General features: G+C 35.7%; 1 protein-coding gene and 1 non-coding gene across 2 annotated transcripts; one reads left to right on the top strand and one right to left on the bottom strand.

Annotated features, from left to right (window-relative positions):
- Positions 1–1241: 1241 nt before the first annotated feature.
- Trnas-gcu (transfer RNA serine (anticodon GCU)) lies at positions 1242–1323 on the top strand. The gene has a single exon. It is a non-coding gene; the product is annotated as a tRNA-Ser (tRNA).
- Positions 1324–2490: 1167 nt separating this feature from the next.
- LOC145499724 (deacetylase EF_0837-like) lies at positions 2491–12743 on the bottom strand. The gene is made up of 5 exons (XM_081479249.1): positions 10884–12743; positions 10114–10230; positions 7453–7603; positions 4606–4688; positions 2491–3443 (listed from the first exon to the last, which is right to left on the bottom strand). The coding sequence occupies exons 1-5, from the start codon at positions 11185–11187 to the stop codon at positions 2821–2823; spliced, it is 1278 nt and encodes a 425-aa protein (XP_081335375.1). The 5' UTR covers positions 11188–12743; the 3' UTR covers positions 2491–2820.
- Between the last annotated feature and the right edge of the window lie 11015 nt (positions 12744–23758).

Below are 23758 nucleotides of genomic sequence, written 5' to 3'. Positions count from 1 at the left end.
TCAGCATCCTGTGCCTTTTTAGCTAGAGCACTGCGTGCGCAAAAACGTTTTTCCGTAATCAGTGGTAAATATCTGGCTTTCATTGCTCTTGTGACCCAAAATGTCTCCCAGAACAGAATTTTAAAAACATCCTTGCAAGTGAATATAGAAGTTTGCCCCGGCCTTTGATTTTAATTTTAATTTTGATTTTTCCCGGAAATTTTAAAGTTGAATCACTAACCACTTTTAAATCTTTCCAGACAATTATCTAGGAATTCATTGGCTTAGCCATCATGGTGTAAGAGCCATTACTGCACCATGCTTTACAAATATGGTAAGCGTGCGCGTACTTTTTGGAGGTGTTTTTATTTTTATTTTATTTCAGTTTTCTCTATTTTGGGGGCGTTTTTAATAAAACAATTATTCCACTCGCGCTTCTTGGATATCAGATTGCTATAGCCAACTGGGCACTGCGTGCCTGGCTGACCATCTACCAACTCATATCCAAAGCGCGATTGTGGAATAATTGTTAAATGTTAATTAACATGCAGTGGTTCTTTTTCCTAGATGTGGTCACGTAAATTTCTATGGAGTTAACTCTGAGAGATAATCTACGCTCTGACAGCGTCTGTCGTAAAAAGAGAACCAAATAAATTGATATCAGGTTGAAGTGGCTTCCGTCTTAAACAGGTGTGGCGAAATTTAATCTATATTTTTTTATGTATCCGCTTTAGTACACGTTTCCTTTTTCTCTATTTTTGTCAACCAATCATGTCACATATTTTCGTAAGTATCATATAAATTTTGTAACCGTTTTATCCATATCTACTTAGCTTCAGTGTAGCCCCAAAGAAGGTTATTCCCGTCTAACCGAAATATTGGGCTTTAAATTTATTCTTTTCAGCCGTCCGGTCAGCCTTTCAATTGGTTTTATTTATTTTACACTGCTGATCCTGATCTAAACCAACAACCGGCTTCACTCCGCTACTGTTTGTACAGGTGGTCCTTGCGTTACAGTTCATCCGATTACATGTCTTTTAAAGCTGTTGATATATCTTAGTTATCTTAGTTTGTTTTTGATATTCTGATAGAAATAAAATAGTACAGTTTGCCGCGACACATGCGACTTTTGGAGAACGCCCTGCTCATATAATGCAGAAGTCAAACACATTTCATCATACAAGACCATACACTATCGTCTGTCGTAAGGTTCCAAAACATGTTTTTATAATCTTACAAAAATGTAGTGGAAATGGGCAATTGACGAGGTGGCCGAGTGGTTAAGGCGTTGGACTGCTAATCCAATGTGCTCTGCACGCGTGGGTTCGAATCCCATCCTCGTCGTTCGTTTTTGGCAAACTTGACTTGAAATCTTTTTGCTTTTAAGCCCAATCGTTTCTCTTTATCCAGTCATTTATCAAATTCTCGGGAAAAATAGTTAGGAGCTGGGCCATAGTAGACCCTATCAATATATATAATATTATCCGATCCTATTTCTGGCTAGCTATAATGATTGTCTTCTTAAAACTTTGAACTTATTCACACTTTTTTCTCTTTTCCACAAGACGTGCAAAGGCATGGGACATCACCGCAGTTATTTTTGAACGCAATTTAATGGGCAGTTGCCAAAATAAGCCTAATTCACTAGAAGTAAACTACAAAAAATTAAAATTAAAAAACTTCCAGCCTGAAGATATTTATAAGAAACATATATTTGTACTGCGGGACAAAGATTTTCCTCATATATTCTCTTTCACATCTTCACCTCTACAGATATATCACAAATTCATATAGCCAGCTCCTAGCTGGCTTGAAAACTCAGTTGGTAGAGTACTGCACTGGTATCACACAGGTCACCCGTTCGAATCCCATTCAAGCCTGAATTTCTCTAGTCTCGGAGGTTTTTGTCTTTTTTCTGAAACTGAATTGAAAAAGCGGGTCTCTTAACGTGGAAATTAAAAGAGAAAGCCTCTGGAACCAAAGTAGTTTGAATTTTTTTTCAGGCTTATTTTCGCAACCGCTGAAATTTCGTCCGGTACACAGCGGGGGTGGTCTCAAAAGCCTTTTGTTAATCTTTCTCTCGCAGAAATTATTCTTGTTGTTCAGTTGGAGCTTCTGTGAACTCAGGATAGTCGTATAGTAACATCACGTCAGCCGAATGGATATATTCTTGGGTCGTTCTTTTACTCGGTTCACTTCTTTAAGCCTAGTTTCTCTATCTTTCTCTTACCAAAAAGCGAACTGAGCGAGCGCGCGAGGAAAATCGCGCGAAAACAAGCGCGCAATCCGACCACACCCCATCCCGTTTCATTCGCACCAATTGAATCACACACGGTTTTAAGTTGTTCGCGCCTTTAATCAGTTCTTAAAACGAGCAATGCGTTATCTTTTTGGTCTACAGAAATGTCATTCTTTTCATTCCACCGTCTGCCGAATCCTTCGCACCTCATTTTACTGTCTGTGTTGATTGCCAGACGTTGTTCCTGCTTTACAATACAAAGATGACACAACAAGGACAATTTCTTGTATTTCAAATTTCATATTAACATGCTAATACTCATAAAATCAAAAGAAAAACAATTAATGAATATGTGTCATAGTAATATCGCCATTTATGAAAAAAAAAAAAATTCTGTCTTAGAGATATAGGGAACGGATAAACAACATAACAAGAGTAAGGAACAGACAACCTCGTTCCCAGCATTTCTCATCTTCCCGCCCTCCCGGAGCGAGAGAGACCCTGGAAACGAGGTTGATGAGCAAAGTGAAGTTGTATCTAAATCACTGATCTTGATTCTACAAGTTTCATTTGGTAAAACATTTTATGTTGTTAAAATGTAACTAGGCTTCATCTTTGACAACAAGGTCATCTTGTAACGAGGCTAAATCTTTCCATTTACTGGTATTCGGAAACGAGTTTGGCATGGTAGTCTTGAAACGAACACCATTCTTAAACACCGCAACAGGCAAGAAACGCTGTTTAATCCTTCTTAACTGCGCGTGACAATCTTCAAGATCAATGTCAACATCTTCAAGACGTAAAATTGTGATATCTGCTACACGACCATGGCTTAACGAGCCAATCACATCGTTTCGGCCAATGGCAACAGCTGGTGTCATGGTAACAGCTTTGATAACTTCAATCAAAGGCATTCCCACGTGCAGCATTTTCGTCATCACAGTCAACAAATCGTACGCGGGACCATCTACAGATTCCACGTGCAAATCAGAACTGATTATGTCTGGCCAAAAGCCCTCTTTCGCACATATCTCTGCTACAGTCCACGAGAACGACCCACATCCATGGCCCACGTCAAAAAGTACCCCTCGCTTGCGAGCATCGTGCACTTCACGGTGGATTTGTCTATTCAGTGGGTTGATGATGGTGCTTGGCCAGCCATGAAGACAGTGGGTGTATATATCTCCAGCACGTAGGCTTCCTGGACACGACATTTTTTGTTGTCCTAAATCAACACCAGTGAAAAACAAATAAATCATAATTAAAAGGTATTGACTTAACGCCTAATAGTAGTGAACACAAGAAACGCCTTGTATCCAAGCCTCAGTAGTGCCGGGGCACAACTACAGCTTCTGTAACATGATGTGGCTATAAGCATTGCTACGCCCACCCCTGCCCCTTCCTTATGGGATGGGATTCTTGTACATCACAGTTAGTTAGTAAGAAATCATCCAATGGATACTTTGGTTAAAAGAAACCCACATTGAATTAGTGAAAGTCTTAATTCAAGAATCTAGCCAAAGCTCCAATAAAATTATGTCAAGAATTGACACAAAGCTCAACAAACAACTCAACTTGACAGATCAACAATAAGCATTGCAAGCAAATGTTACGTTTACCAGGCAAATTGCTTCTGTTCATGTAGTCATTTTGTTAAATTTGAACTGCAGTGCTAATAAATGCGCCCACATTACAGAGTATTTTATAATTTTCTCACTCATATAATAAATGATCGGTCATATGAAAGGTCAATGCAAAAATTCTATTAGTAGTACTTTTAATTAGTGGCACTACTCAGAATATTTGAAAATTTGTTCATACTGAGAGAATTTGTCATTGTCACTCATAGGGTAAATAATTTGCACTTGTATCCATACGATATTACTTGTTACAATCCATCAAATATTTTTGCTTGATTGGTCTAAATAAGTCACGTGACTGAATGTGTCCCAGCTAAAACTGGGGAATCCCCAATTCTCAAAACCACATGAAAAATATTTGAAGAACATTAATCAACACAATAGCCTCCATTTGGCAAGAAAATATGCTCACGGACAGATACTTCTCCTTCAGTTGGACATAATCTGCTCCTCAAAGTTTACAGTTTTCCTCAAGCTTAAGCTCTCAGAACACTATTTGCCTCTTGGAACAGATAATGTATGTATGTATGTCTGCAGAAAAAATAATATTCAAGCATATTTTCAAGCCAAACAGAGGCCATTTTTCATACATACTAAATATTATTATATCATTGATCAGATTCTGTCAAATATGTAGTTTATGTGTACTTTTTGTAACCAGTCAAGTAAACATTTCTGTGGTTACCAAGATTACAAGTCATGTCAGTTAAATTATCCTGTAGAGCAATGAAACTTTAAAAAACTCACCTGTTTGCTGAACAGGAATTGTGGAAAATGTGTGATGGGTCATAAGTGGGACATTGGTTTCTGACGACACATTCAGAGCTCTCCTGTTGTCACAAAGAAACCATAATCAATCAATCAACACTCTATTTAAACATGTTAAGCCTAAGAGCTAGGTAAGCTCAATCAAAATACGAAATTATGTGTATGCAAAAACATTAATAAATAGATAATATTCAAATAAATAGATCATCACAAAAACCATACAGTTAAATATCCCTAGTTAGTACAAAATGCCTAATTGAATGGCTTAGTGCAAGACTGACGTAAGTGACTTTTTCGGGTGAAAAATGATTTTTTCGTTCAAAAGCGCCCAAATTTTTGCATGTGGTCTCCAACGTAATAGGAAAACATTGCCCTGTGTTTGTATTCCTTGTTTTTTTCGCCTGATGTACAAAACAAAGTGGAAAGTTTACTCACTCAAAGACGGGATCTGGAAATGAATTTCTTCAACTACGTTGTGACGTAAGCTTGCGTTTGCATTATTTTGGCGCGCAAGACAACGTCAAGCTTTCGATCAGACAAGTTGAAACCTCACCTGTTGCATGAAGTCCGCTTATTTGACTCATATTTGCGCCCGCCTGGCGGTGAAAGGACTTCATTAAGTCCGGAAACCCGTAAGTCACTAGCATATCTCAAAGAAGCGAGATGTGTTGCTGTTCCAAGATCGCTAAGCGGTCGAAGGCACACTGAAGCCAGGCGAGGAGTTTGAAAGCACTTCTCATACCAAAAAATGAGTCGATGGCGAGAAGTGGCCCATTTGCCAAATGTTGCTGTGCAGAACGTTTGGAAATAAAGAAGTGCTTTTAGACGCTAAAAAAATCTGTTTGGCCCGTAGGCCTTGCCGTGTTGAAGTTGCTCAGGGATATCCCATAATAATCTTTAATGCATCTCGATAGGTCTTGTCAGTCGATCTCAGTCGGCAATGGAAAACGTGAAAAACTTACATTTCGCTCAGCCAACGGAATATTAATTGAAACAGAATCGACGGAAAAGATATTTTTTTCACTGAGAAAAGTAATGTATTACTTCATTTAGACAAAAATAGCCCTAAGCCCCGATTCTTTCCAGGAATAAATGGCCAATGTTTTCATGTAAGAGAAATGATTGATCCAAAGTCGCGATTGTTGACCATTGTTGTGTTACAGTGTGACAGTTGACCTTTTGGGAACTGGGGCAAACAAACGCCAATCATATTATGGACTAGCGGCTTTCGATCGCTTGCCTTTATTATCATGGAATCCCAATGGAATGATTCGTTTGTGAGGTTAGAAGATGGCGAGAGAAAGAGACAACAGTGTAAGTCTTTTGTCTTTAAATATGCCATTCCTTTTGCTGTATATTTTCCGTTTGTTTTCGGTCTTCCCGCTTAGATTCAGTTCAGTGTTTTCACAAATATACAGGGTATTTAATTATCGCAGAGACGGAGCAATTTCAGATTGACTCAGCCGTTCAAGTACTGTAATTCGGAAAAATCGTCTCTCTTCGAATGTCAAGCGTTAATTCCTTGTGGCAACATTTCACGAAATATGTTTTATAAGGTATTTGTTGTTCGTCACGCAGTCAAAGTAATGGCAAGCATCGCTGTTATAGCACATTGCATTTCAAAACGTTTTACATCATCGCAGTAGCACCTATGAAATGTCGCATTTCGCTAGTGATTTTCACTTTTTTTTTTTCGAAAGAATGCAAACCGAACTCTTTTCTGTTCTAAACGAGTTTCATGTTTTCACTGATGGCAAAACGTTTCACTCTCAGAAGATAGGTAACCACCGCTAATAGACACTGGTCGTTGACTTTATTTAGATTCCCGATCATGCATGCTGTGTTTATGAAATGAACCGTTTTCTTCTTTTATTATTTTCCCTAGGCTAGCACCAAAATAGAACTAACCCTACCACAAAGTGTTTAGAGACTCTAACCCTAAGCCCTAGCCCTAGCCCTAGCCCTAGCCCTAGCCTTAACCCTAAACCCTAGCCCTAGCCCTAGCCCTAGCCCTAGCCTTAACCCTAAACCCTAGCCCTAGCCCTAGCCCTAGCTCTAGCCCTAGCCCTAGCCCTAGCCCTAGCCCTAACCCTAGCCCTAGCCCTAGCCCTAGCCTTAACCCTAAACCCTAGGACTAAAACGGTAACCCTAACACTAAATGCTAAACCTAGGCCAAGGGTTAGGGTTTGCTTTTAGGTCTAACGCTAGCCGTGGGGTTATGTTACCTTTACTGTAACTGTCAAGCTATAGGCTCATCTTTCTCTAAGGCCCATGGTCATCCATTTCGTTTTGCGGCCCTGTATTATTGTTTTGAAGTCACCGTTGTCCTAATGTTTCTTTCTTTTTTTCCGAAGACAAAGCGCAAACCAGCTAAAAAAATATACGGGGTTATGCTCTTCTACTCAATTGAAGACGACATGCAAAAATTCGGGCGCTTTTGAACAAAAAAATCATTTTTCACCCGAAAAAGTCACTTACGTCAGTCTTGCACCAAGCCATTCAATTGTATATTTTTACTGATACTATTAACACTAAATTATGCAGCTACGTAATAAAATATCGATAGGTCTGTTAACTTGTATACAGTCAAAGGTCTACAGTTCACAGTTCACTACTAACAAAACTTAGCAACATCACTGGCTAGTCTCACAATTCACTTTTATTCATGAAAATTCACATTCACTTAACTGGTAGTAGTAGTTAATCTAGATATTTCAACATAGGATAACTGAACATTTCCTTGCGCTTTGACTAATTTTCACAATAAGTAACATAATTTATCTTTAATACAGAAACAAGAACAAAAATTGAAAACTTTAAACAAACTTGAAAGCTTCCTCTTCATTGGCTCCGTCACTGGCGGCACTTGCAGAGAGGCGAACTTTTACTCCTACTATTACATCTCTGTTTTGGTTTATGCACTCAATGCATAACTTAGAATTTACTTGGTTTAGTGAGTCACATTCTCCTCCTTTTACTGTGAAAAACAAACAAAATAAACATTGTAGTAAACATTGAAATAAACTGTTAAATACAGAAATACAACAGAACAATTGTTTGCAATTTGGTAATTTTGAAAATAAAATAAAAACAAATTTGTTGTGTCAGATGTAGCAATTTCTTTTTTCAATTTCTAAAAGCATACATGTTGCATTAATGTCACTATTCCGCTATTCAAACTAAGTGTAGAATGTAACGCAACCAGGTAAAAGGTAACCAGACCAAATTTGCAAACAACAATACGGTGTAATTGAGGGGGACACAGCAGCCCTGTGGCAGGCTTGACACGACTTCATGATAGGTGCAAAAACTAAAAGCCTCACTTATTCCCCCACTAATGTGGGAATAAGAGAAGAGTATTGGCAGAGCCTTTTTTATCTCCCCAGCACAGCACAGGCTGGATCGCACAAGATAAAGGCCAGGATATAAGATGGCAAGACACAAGCAATGGGAAGTCCCTATGCAGACTTAACTGAACCACAAGGAGTGACCCCAGTTTAATGACAAATAACGAAAAAAAGCCCTTCTCCAAGGGAGGGGGGTGGGAAATTTCAAAGATAAATTGTTACAAACTGTGTACTCTTGTGCAAGCTGCCAGGATAATGCCCTGTGACAGTGTATTGAAATTTATATAGCAAGACAGTGTCTCAAAGTTCAACCAATAGGTACAGCTGTACTATGAACTAAAGAGATGCACGTGGCAAGCTTGTTAGCCATGAATGGGGCTAACAAATGTATGGGCCAATCTAGAAGAAGCTACGATATTTTGGGTCTTTCTGCAGGTACCAGAAAGCTTTGTATTTTTGGTCACTTGGGATTAGTCTTTATTTGGATTTGTTTTGTTTCCTGTCTTTAATTTCTTTTGTTTTAAGTAATTTGTGTTCCAGTACTCACAGAGGGAACCAATATTTTACTAGATTACATGACGAGATAGAAGCTAAAATACAGATATGAATAGTGTTTGTGCTAACTGCTAGAATAAGGGAATGTTCATTCATTCAGTATTGTACTATTGTTTATCCTACTAGATTGTGTGATGAATGAAAACAGCCTAGCCCTCAAGGGATGTCATGTTCAATTATCTATGTTGTACCACCCAGTAAAAGTGATAATTGATTGCTCATTTTGGGGGATATGTCTGTGCACTTACTCATGTTATAGTCTCAAGAGACTTTTTAATATCATATTAATATATGAAGTTTATAAATTGTCATTTGAAACAAAAAAAAATAATTAATTCAAACTGATTGATAAAACTTAGAACTAGCCAGAAATTCAAACCAGTTATTTACATGTACATCACTCATTCTTAATACACAATGCGTTATAATGTAAATATTAAAGATAAACTCCTCTTGCGTTGCATTAAACCCACAATTCTCAATAGTGATCGAGATGACTACTCATTTCTTGTTATAAATAATTCAGAACATGAGAAAATAATTTATTAGGAAGCAGAATGCAGCAGTATACTAGTAATAAACTGAAGAAACAATTCAAGAACAGCATACAAACCCAATTCTCACACAACAATAAAAGTTACATAAATATAGATAATCAAAAATGGCCAGGAGATTTGATTGTTTTGACTGTTTTTTTTTTGGAACTGGACTGAAAATCTGTTCATGAAAGCCAGATAGAAGTTACAGACACTTAATAGTGCGGACTGTGTTACCAGATTCAGGTCATCCCACTCCACATGCTTTCATCATTTGGTTTTATCCTAGCACTCTATTAATGTAGGACGTGTGAACCTGTCCAAGCTCACCATTGACTCTTTCTGTTGCTCAGTGGTTAGAACACCAGCTCAGGTTACCCATCTGGTAATTCTGGAGGGTCATGGGTTTAAAAGAGGGATTCATATTTTTTTCTTTTCTCACACTTGCAACATGCTGAACATCATGCAAGTATATTTTTTGATATCTGGAATTATCAATGCTCATTAATAAGTTTATAATTCCTGGCTAATAAAAAAAAATCACTTTATTTAGGTGTCGATGTATTTAGCACTAATGTGCTAATTGGGGACACTGTAAATAAATAAACAAATATTTCAAATATAACATAAACTATTAAGAATCCCAACTGGTGGGAGGCTGACCAGTTGGCTATTTACACAATGCAGTCGAGGAGTTGAACTAGGAGCTACCGAGAACAAATCCAAATAGCAGTAGGGTGGAGGATTTGAACCAGGGACCTCCAGATTTCAAATCCAGTGCCCTAAACCACTTGGCCACACCGCCTCCCTCTAAATAGCTAGTAGCATGTATTAAGACAATTTATATAATTCTACATGTAGATATAAATTCAGTGTTACCAAAACAGGATGTAATGTTATTAAATCACAATGCCTATTTGACACATTTTTTAGTTGCTTTTTGTGTAAATGTTAACTGATAGAAAAGATGCCTTTAAGGTATCATGCTATCCCATTACAAAAAGTAATTAATCTCTAACATTTCATGATGGTTGGCAAATTTTACATACCCCATCCCGTGCAGCCTGCTGATGCCAGCCCATGAGCTGCTATATGGAGCAGAGACAACACTCTGGTCTGTGACTTTTCCGCAATAAATTTACGAAGGCCAGGGAAGGTTGTGGCTCCTAAGGCAAAAGATAAGAAAAGTGTAGATTATCTTAAAAGAAGCAGTTTCACATACACTTCAGCACATGTACAAGTCACTGTGGACATAAAGAATAGCAGTACTTTGTCTTATAGCATAAACTGAGTTATTTGCTTTTAGTTTTTTGTAACTCCTCTCTTTCCTGTGTAATGTAAATTTCAGTCAAACCTCTCTACAACAGCCACCTTGGGGACAAATGAGAGTGGCCGTTATGTGGAGGTAGGGGTGTAATATGACACCTGGTTTTTTTAGTCCTGCCAGGCTATTACCAAAATTGCTTGCCAAACTCTGGTGTGCCACTTATTTAAGGCCAGTCAACTAACTTTTCAGCTCTCTGATTATTTGAAGCTTGTAATGCTTTTATTTTCTTATTAATAGCAAAAAATTAAGTGGTTGGTTTTGGTGGAGTCTTAATTCTATCAGAGCTCAATATCCTAATTCATTTCATGTAGGAGTGTGAACAACTCTTATTATTAAAAGCTGTTTTCAGAATTTATGAGGGAATCTCCATTTATGGGGGAATAGCGACAAGGTGGGTGTAGGGGGGGGGGGGTTGCTATCCTTTATCCCTAAATACCTATTTATAAACAACATGGCTTCAAATAATTTGTAGTATTATGCACAACAACATACCTGCACTTCCAGCATCAACAACAGTTGTCACACCCCTGGCCAGGCATGTCTCGTCTACATCAATACCTAGCGGCGTAGCATGCTGATAAACATGCACGTGAATGTCAATCAAACCTGGCGTTACAATGCATCCAGTTGCATTATACTCCTCAAAGCATTTTCCTTCAAGATCAGGTTCAATCGAAGCAATCCTTTTACTTCTGATTCCAACATCTGCAATTATATCCAAGCCACTGGCTGCATTTATGACTCTACCGTTGCGGATTACCAAGTCAAATGGCATACATTCTTCATTCTCCTCCATTCTCCACTGTCTCCACTTCTACATCAGGGAGAACTGGTGACTGGTGTTTAGTCTCTGACGGGTGTTTAGGAACGCCTGTTGAAGTCTGCTGTGTGCGGTCTGTCTATTAACTCTTTCCTTTATCAGAGTGAAAGGGTACATCTAAACTACAGAACTTCGTATGAAAGAGTACATGTATATATGAAGATATGATTGATCATCGCAGCTATACGGGAAGCAGGGTTGGCGCAGTGGTGAGAGCGCTCGCCTCCCACCACTGTGTCCCGGGTTCGATTCCCGATCCAGGCGTCATACGTGAGTTGAGTTTGTTGTTGGTTCTCTTCCTTGCTCCGAGAGGTTTTTCTCCGGCTACTCCGGTTTTCCCCTCTCCCCAGAAACCAACATTCCTAATTCTGATTCGATCCGGATTATTGTCAAGCACTTAATCATGAGCCTCTGGCTCGGGTGATTGCGCAAGCACTCCCCGTGTTTGACATTAAATTTCCTTTTACATTTACATTTTAGATACACACAACTTATCAGCAGTTGTGAAATTAAAGCCTGAAGAAAATTCAGGCCTGAACAGGACCTGACCTCTGCGTTACTGGTGCGGTGCTCTACCAACTGAGCCGAGAAACATTATCGCAGAGGTCATGGGTTCGAAGCCCGTTCAGGCCCGAAATTTTTTCAGGCTTTAATTTCACAACTGCTTAAGTTGTGTGTATAACTGCGATGATCAATCATATCTTTATATCTTTCTCCGCAGTTCAGATATATGGTCTTTCATATATTCATTTGAATACATGTATATCGTTCATTGAGTTCTAAAAAAATCTATTAGCTGGCACCAAGACATGAATTCTGAGCTTCTGAAGTATCGTGCGATATATCTAGACAAAGAGTAGTCCCTCTTTGTCCCTCTTTCACTTAGTCCGTCGTGCGTGACGCGAAAGAAACCCGCGAGGAAGAAGACGGCCGCGCGAAATCCTTGAATTCCTTCCTCGTGGCTTTCTTTGACGGTCTTCTTTCGCGTCACGCACGACGGACTAAGCAAGAGAGACTACTCGTAGTCTACAACATGTGCTGCAGTGTGAGTCGAACCTGTGTTTGCAAGAACGCCAGGTTAGGACCATGCTACAGGCGCTGGGCAAAAATATCTGCACTATTTTGAAGTGCACCTAACCCCCCAATTTTTTTTTCGCTAAAATAAATCTACACATTTTATTTGAAATACTTCTGCGAAAAAATTTTTGGATTCGGTTAAATCCTCGATTTTCTGTGCCCCGACGAAATCTCGAAAATAGCCCCAAAACACCGCCATTTTGTTCCACGCCCGAGTTTGAGGAGAATGGGTCCAGCGGCTGTTGTGACGTCTACCCAGAAAGGTCGAATATCTCACGTCCTCTCATTGAGCTATTTTTTTGTAAAAAAAAATACCTCTTAGTCGGCGCGTCGGGTATGTTATGGACGGGTCAATGGATGAGTGAGTGAGTGAGTAAGTGAGTGAGTGAGTGAGTGAGTGAGTGAGTGAGTGAGTGAGTGAGTGAGTGAGTGAGTGAGTGAGTGAGTGAGTGAGTGAGTGAGTGAGTGAGTGAGTGAGTGAGTGAGTGAGTGAGTGAGTGAGTGAGTGAGTGAGTGAGTGAGTGAGTGAGTGAGTGAGTGAGTGAGTGAGTGAGTGAGTGAGTGAGTGAGTGAGTGAGTGAGTGAGTGAGTGAGTGAGTGAGTGAGTGAGTGAGTGAGTGAGTGAGTGAGTGAGTGAGTGAGTGAGTGAGTGAGTGAGTGAGTGAGTGAGTGAGTGAGTGAGTGAGTGAGTGAGTGAGTGAGTGAGTGAGTGAGTGAGTGAGTGAGTGAGTGAGTGAGTGAGTGAGTGAGTGAGTGAGTGAGTGAGTGAGTGAGTGAGTGAGTGAGTGAGTGAGTGAGTGAGTGAGTGAGTGAGTGAGTGAGTGAGTGAGTGAGTGAGTGAGTGAGTGAGTGAGTGAGTGAGTGAGTGGGTCTACCATAAACAGCCAATCAAATTTCTTGTTGTAAAGGTAAATAGTATGTGAGAAGATTTGGTCCCGATAGAGTTCAGAACGGCCATATTTGTTCTTCTATAAAAGAGGAGGAAGTATTCATATATTGGGTTTCGACATTTTCTGTGGGTTAGGCTGAGGATTTTAGTTAAATGAACGAGATGAGCCTTGAGGTTTGAAGCAGTTCGTGAGTTAGTAGTATGCAAATGCAACGAGATTTTTTTATTTTTGGTTACAAAGGTAATTTGATCCTTTTGTTTTTCACAAGGAGTAAATTCAATTAGAGGTCACGAATCGTCGCTTCTAGCTCTTAGGAGATGTTTTAGAGGGGACGAGACTTAAGATTTGAAACAGTTCTAACGTTTACAATAGTAAGTGCGGGTAACGATTGTTTTGTTCTTGTTGCATGCAATTGTAACGAGATATTTTTGTTTTTTAGTTACAAAGTGTAATTTGACACTCTTGTTTTTCACAAGGGAGTAAATTCAATTAGAGCGGACGAATCGTCACCACTCTTTCCCACGAGATGTTTGCTATCTTTAGTAACAAATGGTAACTTAACACTTGTTTTTTTATATGGGAGTAAATTCAGTTAGAGCTGACAAGTTATCGGCTATTGTTTCCAGGATGTGAAACAAAAAAGAAGCTTTCATTTCTGGACGGTTTTTACGTCTCTGCAGTAGCAGTTTAATAGTTTTATTTGATGACATTCATTTCAGTCCGATATTTTTTAAGGTAAAAAGTATCAAAACTGCTCAAATGTTCTTTGAAGACTGCTCGGCACCAAGTTAAAGTACAATTTAATTAAATCAGACTTTAAACGCGTGAGAGGTTTTTTTTCTCTTTCTTTCTATTTTTGGTGAAGTTGTGTTGTGTTGTGTTGTGTTGTGTTGTGTTGTGTTGTGTTGTGTAAAAAGGTAAACTTACGACTTGTATAAAATGCGAAAAAGTCTCTAAATTAATTTGAGTATTTTTGAGCAAAAATTCCTCTTGGGGGTTGGAAGGGTTATGTGATCGGTGAGTGAGGGAGTTATGCATGTGCGCGTGTCACACCAATCACAGTGCGGGTTGTATCAAAGAACGAATCAAATTGCCTGTTAGAAAATAAGATGGTATCTACATTAATCTGGAGACGTGTCAGATTACTGTAGTTTGTTCAGTCAAACATTTTATGCCTTACTATTTAGCTATCTTACCATGACCGATGTAACATCGCCACCAAAAAAACTTGTCAAATTAACCAAATCATTACTGTACCATGAATGCTCCTATCTCCGACACTTCACACAAAAAATAACTCTTGCACGCCTTGCGTGCCTATGTTTTCCTTCAGGATGGTGCAATACAGATTCGAAAAGTGCGCAGAAGTGCCTTCCAGAAGTGCTATCGGCTGTTGCAGCAATATCCCAAATCTAAAAAAAGATATCTTGTACAATTTACTGGCGATGATCGGTCAATGGAACAATAAAGACATAAACGATGGTTGATTTTGTCGAACCGAAACAAGCGAACTGAGTCTGTGAGAACCATTGGAGAACTCTCACTGGAATTTGTTCCGCAGACTTTCAAACGCTATTTTCAAAAATTTCTGCTTAAAGCCAACCAGCAATTTGTCGAAATACTACCGACAACCTATATCTTCCAGTCCCGCAGCATTTATAAAATAACCGGCAAAGCTGAGTGATCAATCAAGAAGCGTTACGACCAAATATACTGATGTGTAAATAGGTCGCAACTGTACGCTTTCTAGCTTTCCATTCCTAATATACAAGCAGCTCGTCGGCAAAGAACTCTTCCCCGTCGTCGATTGTAATATTGCAAATTGTTCTCAAAGCTCTAAGTAGTGGGTTCACAGTTGTCGAACGTGCTCGATCGAAGTTTATTTCGGTGTCTTCCTAATCGAAACCTAACTCTCACTACAGTGACGAAAAATAAATGATTCTGAAACAAAACTTGGACGTTTTACTCCCAAACTATATTGGAACGATTAGTTTTGTTTTCCATTTTCTCGAAGAAATACAGAGAGCTGACTGAGGCGCCATTGTGTTTGGTTCCTGGGTAGACGTCATCAGCAACCGCCGCCCCAGACTCCCTGAAACGCGGTCGTGTAACACTTCAGGCGTGACTTTGAAAGGGCATAGCAAATCGAGGATTCAACCAAATTCAAAACTTTTTTCGCCCAAATGCTTCAAATAACAAGTGGATTCGTTTTAGGGAAAAAAAAATTTGGGTTAGGCGCACTTTAATAGTTTTTTTGGGAAAAAAAAAAACCTCACTACGGGACTGGGAATTGCGGCATTCTAACGCGGTTTTGTTGTTGTTAATGTTAAATATATAGAATGTAAATCTTATTTATAGTCGTCATGCACTTAGCTATACAAGCACTAAACTTAGCTAGTTTACAGCCATGCCACTGATAGACTAGTCGGTATTTGGATAAAGCCCTTCTCAGAAAAATCGAGAAGCATTTCTTAATAAAAGCTGGAAACAAGAGTTTTCTGAAGTAATCTGACGTGCTGAAAACGAAAATGCTTGTTACCAAAGTTCATTTTGTGATCTTCAGTCTGAAATTGACCCCACAAAATTGACATTTAAATTGACTTCATCACAATTATAAATGAGTAGAAAAGAGGAAACCACTGAGTTAAATATCACAAATTTTGGATATTCTAGAGCCTGTTCAGTTACAATATGTTACACGCTTCGTATTTTGAGGAACTTAAGACTTGCCTGTCTCGTGGGCCAATGTATGACGTCATTGAAGTTTTCATAATATTTTCTCACAGAGAAATACGTTCTTTTACGCTGGCCGAATTAAAACAAACAACTGTCTAATATGCGCTGTTATTTTGGGTTCAATGGGGCTTTTTTTTTAATGAAGTTGTTGGCTATGCATTTAAACGCGTTAACGGTCGCGTTTCACTAATTTCGCAGCCACTGTCTGACTCCAGTAGAGTGGTAAGTACGCCTACTTACTCAGCTTTATTGTTTAGTATGCCATCGCTCGATTTTTGGCAAATAGAAACATTGTAAAAAGCTCTTGTTAAGCTGTAAAATGTGAAATAGATCTGGTTCTCTTTACTCTTTACTCTTTACTCTTTACTCTTTACTCTTTACTCTTTACTCTTTACTCTTTACTCTTTACTCTTTACTCTTTACTCTTTACTCTTTACTCTTTACTCTTTACTCTTTACTCTTTACTCTTTACTCTTTACTCTTTACTCTTTACTCTTTACTCTTTACTCTTTACTCTTTACTCTTTACTCTTTACTCTTTACTCTTTACTCTTTACTCTTTACTCTTTACTCTTTACTCTTTACTCTTTACTCTTTACTCTTTACTCTTTACTCTTTACTCTTTACTCTTTACTCTTTACTCTTTACTCTTTACTCTTTACTCTTTACTCTTTACTCTTTACTCTTTACTCTTTACTCTTTACTCTTTACTCTTTACTCTTTACTCTTTACTCTTTACTCTTTACTCTTTACTCTTTACTCTTTACTCTTTACTCTTTACTCTTTACTCTTTACTCTTTACTCTTTACTCTTTACTCTTTACTCTTTACTCTTTACTCTTTACTCTTTACTCTTTACTCTTTACTCTTTACTCTTTACTCTTTACTCTTTACTCTTTACTCTTTACTCTTTACTCTTTACTCTTTACTCTTTACTCTTTACTCTTTACTCTTTACTCTTTACTCTTTACTCTTTACTCTTTACTCTTTACTCTTTACTCTTTACTCTTTACTCTTTACTCTTTACTCTTTACTCTTTACTCTTTACTCTTTACTCTTTACTCTTTACTCTTTACTCTTTACTCTTTACTCTTTACTCTTTACTCTTTACTCTTTACTCTTTACTCTTTACTCTTTACTCTTTACTCTTTACTCTTTACTCTTTACTCTTTACTCTTTACTCTTTACTCTTTACTCTTTACTCTTTACTCTTTACTCTTTACTCTTTACTCTTTACTCTTTACTCTTTACTCTTTACTCTTTACTCTTTACTCTTTACTCTTTACTCTTTACTCTTTACTCTTTACTCTTTACTCTTTACTCTTTACTCTTTACTCTTTACTCTTTACTCTTTACTCTTTACTCTTTACTCTTTACTCTTTACTCTTTACTCTTTACTCTTTACTCTTTACTCTTTACTCTTTACTCTTTACTCTTTACTCTTTACTCTTTACTCTTTACTCTTTACTCTTTACTCTTTACTCTTTACTCTTTACTCTTTACTCTTTACTCTTTACTCTTTACTCTTTACTCTTTACTCTTTACTCTTTACTCTTTACTCTTTACTCTTTACTCTTTACTCTTTACTCTTTACTCTTTACTCTTTACTCTTTACTCTTTACTCTTTACTCTTTACTCTTTACTCTTTACTCTTTACTCTTTACTCTTTACTCTTTACTCTTTACTCTTTACTCTTTACTCTTTACTCTTTACTCTTTACTCTTTACTCTTTACTCTTTACTCTTTACTCTTTACTCTTTACTCTTTACTCTTTACTCTTTACTCTTTACTCTTTACTCTTTACTCTTTACTCTTTACTCTTTACTCTTTACTCTTTACTCTTTACTCTTTACTCTTTACTCTTTACTCTTTACTCTTTACTCTTTACTCTTTACTCTTTACTCTTTACTCTTTACTCTTTACTCTTTACTCTTTACTCTTTACTCTTTACTCTTTACTCTTTACTCTTTACTCTTTACTCTTTACTCTTTACTCTTTACTCTTTACTCTTTACTCTTTACTCTTTACTCTTTACTCTTTACTCTTTACTCTTTACTCTTTACTCTTTACTCTTTACTCTTTACTCTTTACTCTTTACTCTTTACTCTTTACTCTTTACTCTTTACTCTTTACTCTTTACTCTTTACTCTTTACTCTTTACTCTTTACTCTTTACTCTTTACTCTTTACTCTTTACTCTTTACTCTTTACTCTTTACTCTTTACTCTTTACTCTTTACTCTTTACTCTTTACTCTTTACTCTTTACTCTTTACTCTTTACTCTTTACTCTTTACTCTTTACTCTTTACTCTTTACTCTTTACTCTTTACTCTTTACTCTTTACTCTTTACTCTTTACTCTTTACTCTTTACTCTTTACTCTTTACTCTTTACTCTTTACTCTTTACTCTTTACTCTTTACTCTTTACTCTTTACTCTTTACTCTTTACTCTTTACTCTTTACTCTTTACTCTTTACTCTTTACTCTTTACTCTTTACTCTTTACTCTTTACTCTTTACTCTTTACTCTTTACTCTTTACTCTTTACTCTTTACTCTTTACTCTTTACTCTTTACTCTTTACTCTTTACTCTTTACTCTTTACTCTTTACTCTTTACTCTTTACTCTTTACTCTTTACTCTTTACTCTTTACTCTTTACTCTTTACTCTTTACTCTTTACTCTTTACTCTTTACTCTTTACTCTTTACTCTTTACTCTTTACTCTTTACTCTTTACTCTTTACTCTTTACTCTTTACTCTTTACTCTTTACTCTTTACTCTTTACTCTTTACTCTTTACTCTTTACTCTTTACTCTTTACTCTTTACTCTTTACTCTTTACTCTTTACTCTTTACTCTTTACTCTTTACTCTTTACTCTTTACTCTTTACTCTTTACTCTTTACTCTTTACTCTTTACTCTTTACTCTTTACTCTTTACTCTTTACTCTTTACTCTTTACTCTTTACTCTTTACTCTTTACTCTTTACTCTTTACTCTTTACTCTTTACTCTTTACTCTTTACTCTTTACTCTTTACTCTTTACTCTTTACTCTTTACTCTTTACTCTTTACTCTTTACTCTTTACTCTTTACTCTTTACTCTTTACTCTTTACTCTTTACTCTTTACTCTTTACTCTTTACTCTTTACTCTTTACTCTTTACTCTTTACTCTTTACTCTTTACTCTTTACTCTTTACTCTTTACTCTTTACTCTTTACTCTTTACTCTTTACTCTTTACTCTTTACTCTTTACTCTTTACTCTTTACTCTTTACTCTTTACTCTTTACTCTTTACTCTTTACTCTTTACTCTTTACTCTTTACTCTTTACTCTTTACTCTTTACTCTTTACTCTTTACTCTTTACTCTTTACTCTTTACTCTTTACTCTTTACTCTTTACTCTTTACTCTTTACTCTTTACTCTTTACTCTTTACTCTTTACTCTTTACTCTTTACTCTTTACTCTTTACTCTTTACTCTTTACTCTTTACTCTTTACTCTTTACTCTTTACTCTTTACTCTTTACTCTTTACTCTTTACTCTTTACTCTTTACTCTTTACTCTTTACTCTTTACTCTTTACTCTTTACTCTTTACTCTTTACTCTTTACTCTTTACTCTTTACTCTTTACTCTTTACTCTTTACTCTTTACTCTTTACTCTTTACTCTTTACTCTTTACTCTTTACTCTTTACTCTTTACTCTTTACTCTTTACTCTTTACTCTTTACTCTTTACTCTTTACTCTTTACTCTTTACTCTTTACTCTTTACTCTTTACTCTTTACTCTTTACTCTTTACTCTTTACTCTTTACTCTTTACTCTTTACTCTTTACTCTTTACTCTTTACTCTTTACTCTTTACTCTTTACTCTTTACTCTTTACTCTTTACTCTTTACTCTTTACTCTTTACTCTTTACTCTTTACTCTTTACTCTTTACTCTTTACTCTTTACTCTTTACTCTTTACTCTTTACTCTTTACTCTTTACTCTTTACTCTTTACTCTTTACTCTTTACTCTTTACTCTTTACTCTTTACTCTTTACTCTTTACTCTTTACTCTTTACTCTTTACTCTTTACTCTTTACTCTTTACTCTTTACTCTTTACTCTTTACTCTTTACTCTTTACTCTTTACTCTTTACTCTTTACTCTTTACTCTTTACTCTTTACTCTTTACTCTTTACTCTTTACTCTTTACTCTTTACTCTTTACTCTTTACTCTTTACTCTTTACTCTTTACTCTTTACTCTTTACTCTTTACTCTTTACTCTTTACTCTTTACTCTTTACTCTTTACTCTTTACTCTTTACTCTTTACTCTTTACTCTTTACTCTTTACTCTTTACTCTTTACTCTTTACTCTTTACTCTTTACTCTTTACTCTTTACTCTTTACTCTTTACTCTTTACTCTTTACTCTTTACTCTTTACTCTTTACTCTTTACTCTTTACTCTTTACTCTTTACTCTTTACTCTTTACTCTTTACTCTTTACTCTTTACTCTTTACTCTTTACTCTTTACTCTTTACTCTTTACTCTTTACTCTTTACTCTTTACTCTTTACTCTTTACTCTTTACTCTTTACTCTTTACTCTTTACTCTTTACTCTTTACTCTTTACTCTTTACTCTTTACTCTTTACTCTTTACTCTTTACTCTTTACTCTTTACTCTTTACTCTTTACTCTTTACTCTTTACTCTTTACTCTTTACTCTTTACTCTTTACTCTTTACTCTTTACTCTTTACTCTTTACTCTTTACTCTTTACTCTTTACTCTTTACTCTTTACTCTTTACTCTTTACTCTTTACTCTTTACTCTTTACTCTTTACTCTTTACTCTTTACTCTTTACTCTTTACTCTTTACTCTTTACTCTTTACTCTTTACTCTTTACTCTTTACTCTTTACTCTTTACTCTTTACTCTTTACTCTTTACTCTTTACTCTTTACTCTTTACTCTTTACTCTTTACTCTTTACTCTTTACTCTTTACTCTTTACTCTTTACTCTTTACTCTTTACTCTTTACTCTTTACTCTTTACTCTTTACTCTTTACTCTTTACTCTTTACTCTTTACTCTTTACTCTTTACTCTTTACTCTTTACTCTTTACTCTTTACTCTTTACTCTTTACTCTTTACTCTTTACTCTTTACTCTTTACTCTTTACTCTTTACTCTTTACTCTTTACTCTTTACTCTTTACTCTTTACTCTTTACTCTTTACTCTTTACTCTTTACTCTTTACTCTTTACTCTTTACTCTTTACTCTTTACTCTTTACTCTTTACTCTTTACTCTTTACTCTTTACTCTTTACTCTTTACTCTTTACTCTTTACTCTTTACTCTTTACTCTTTACTCTTTACTCTTTACTCTTTACTCTTTACTCTTTACTCTTTACTCTTTACTCTTTACTCTTTACTCTTTACTCTTTACTCTTTACTCTTTACTCTTTACTCTTTACTCTTTACTCTTTACTCTTTACTCTTTACTCTTTACTCTTTACTCTTTACTCTTTACTCTTTACTCTTTACTCTTTACTCTTTACTCTTTACTCTTTACTCTTTACTCTTTACTCTTTACTCTTTACTCTTTACTCTTTACTCTTTACTCTTTACTCTTTACTCTTTACTCTTTACTCTTTACTCTTTACTCTTTACTCTTTACTCTTTACTCTTTACTCTTTACTCTTTACTCTTTACTCTTTACTCTTTACTCTTTACTCTTTACTCTTTACTCTTTACTCTTTACTCTTTACTCTTTACTCTTTACTCTTTACTCTTTACTCTTTACTCTTTACTCTTTACTCTTTACTCTTTACTCTTTACTCTTTACTCTTTACTCTTTACTCTTTACTCTTTACTCTTTACTCTTTACTCTTTACTCTTTACTCTTTACTCTTTACTCTTTACTCTTTACTCTTTACTCTTTACTCTTTACTCTTTACTCTTTACTCTTTACTCTTTACTCTTTACTCTTTACTCTTTACTCTTTACTCTTTACTCTTTACTCTTTACTCTTTACTCTTTACTCTTTACTCTTTACTCTTTACTCTTTACTCTTTACTCTTTACTCTTTACTCTTTACTCTTTACTCTTTACTCTTTACTCTTTACTCTTTACTCTTTACTCTTTACTCTTTACTCTTTACTCTTTACTCTTTACTCTTTACTCTTTACTCTTTACTCTTTACTCTTTACTCTTTACTCTTTACTCTTTACTCTTTACTCTTTACTCTTTACTCTTTACTCTTTACTCTTTACTCTTTACTCTTTACTCTTTACTCTTTACTCTTTACTCTTTACTCTTTACTCTTTACTCTTTACTCTTTACTCTTTACTCTTTACTCTTTACTCTTTACTCTTTACTCTTTACTCTTTACTCTTTACTCTTTACTCTTTACTCTTTACTCTTTACTCTTTACTCTTTACTCTTTACTCTTTACTCTTTACTCTTTACTCTTTACTCTTTACTCTTTACTCTTTACTCTTTACTCTTTACTCTTTACTCTTTACTCTTTACTCTTTACTCTTTACTCTTTACTCTTTACTCTTTACTCTTTACTCTTTACTCTTTACTCTTTACTCTTTACTCTTTACTCTTTACTCTTTACTCTTTACTCTTTACTCTTTACTCTTTACTCTTTACTCTTTACTCTTTACTCTTTACTCTTTACTCTTTACTCTCTTTACTCTTTACTCTTTACTCTTTACTCTTTACTCTTTACTCTTTACTCTTTACTCTTTACTCTTTACTCTTTACTCTTTACTCTTTACTCTTTACTCTTTACTCTTTACTCTTTACTCTTTACTCTTTACTCTTTACTCTTTACTCTTTACTCTTTACTCTTTACTCTTTACTCTTTACTCTTTACTCTTTACTCTTTACTCTTTACTCTTTACTCTTTACTCTTTACTCTTTACTCTTTACTCTTTACTCTTTACTCTTTACTCTTTACTCTTTACTCTTTACTCTTTACTCTTTACTCTTTACTCTTTACTCTTTACTCTTTACTCTTTACTCTTTACTCTTTACTCTTTACTCTTTACTCTTTACTCTTTACTCTTTACTCTTTACTCTTTACTCTTTACTCTTTACTCTTTACTCTTTACTCTTTACTCTTTACTCTTTACTCTTTACTCTTTACTCTTTACTCTTTACTCTTTACTCTTTACTCTTTACTCTTTACTCTTTACTCTTTACTCTTTACTCTTTACTCTTTACTCTTTACTCTTTACTCTTTACTCTTTACTCTTTACTCTTTACTCTTTACTCTTTACTCTTTACTCTTTACTCTTTACTCTTTACTCTTTACTCTTTACTCTTTACTCTTTACTCTTTACTCTTTACTCTTTACTCTTTACTCTTTACTCTTTACTCTTTACTCTTTACTCTTTACTCTTTACTCTTTACTCTTTACTCTTTACTCTTTACTCTTTACTCTTTACTCTTTACTCTTTACTCTTTACTCTTTACTCTTTACTCTTTACTCTTTACTCTTTACTCTTTACTCTTTACTCTTTACTCTTTACTCTTTACTCTTTACTCTTTACTCTTTACTCTTTACTCTTTACTCTTTACTCTTTACTCTTTACTCTTTACTCTTTACTCTTTACTCTTTACTCTTTACTCTTTACTCTTTACTCTTTACTCTTTACTCTTTACTCTTTACTCTTTACTCTTTACTCTTTACTCTTTACTCTTTACTCTTTACTCTTTACTCTTTACTCTTTACTCTTTACTTTACTCTTTACTCTTTACTCTTTACTCTTTACTCTTTACTCTTTACTCTTTACTCTTTACTCTTTACTCTTTACTCTTTACTCTTTACTCTTTACTCTTTACTCTTTACT

This window comes from Orbicella franksi, chromosome 10 (assembly GCF_964199315.1).
Source record: "Orbicella franksi chromosome 10, jaOrbFran1.1, whole genome shotgun sequence".
Taxonomy (NCBI): domain Eukaryota; kingdom Metazoa; phylum Cnidaria; class Anthozoa; order Scleractinia; family Merulinidae; genus Orbicella; species Orbicella franksi.
This window is presented reverse-complemented; position numbering and strand designations above follow the sequence as displayed.

Bases quoted from the DNA above. Each gene is read 5' to 3' on its own strand.
- LOC145499724 (XM_081479249.1), bottom strand. From the start codon at position 11,187: ATGGAGGAGAATGAAGAATGTATGCCATTTGACTTGGTAATCCGCAAC. The intron at 7,604-10,113 runs GTATGTAAAATT...TGTTTTTCACAG, and splicing joins AGCAGGCTGCACGGGATGGG to TAAAAGGAGGAGAATGTGAC. The intron at 4,689-7,452 runs GTTTGTTTAAAG...TTGTGACAACAG, and splicing joins AATGAAGAGGAAGCTTTCAA to GAGAGCTCTGAATGTGTCGT.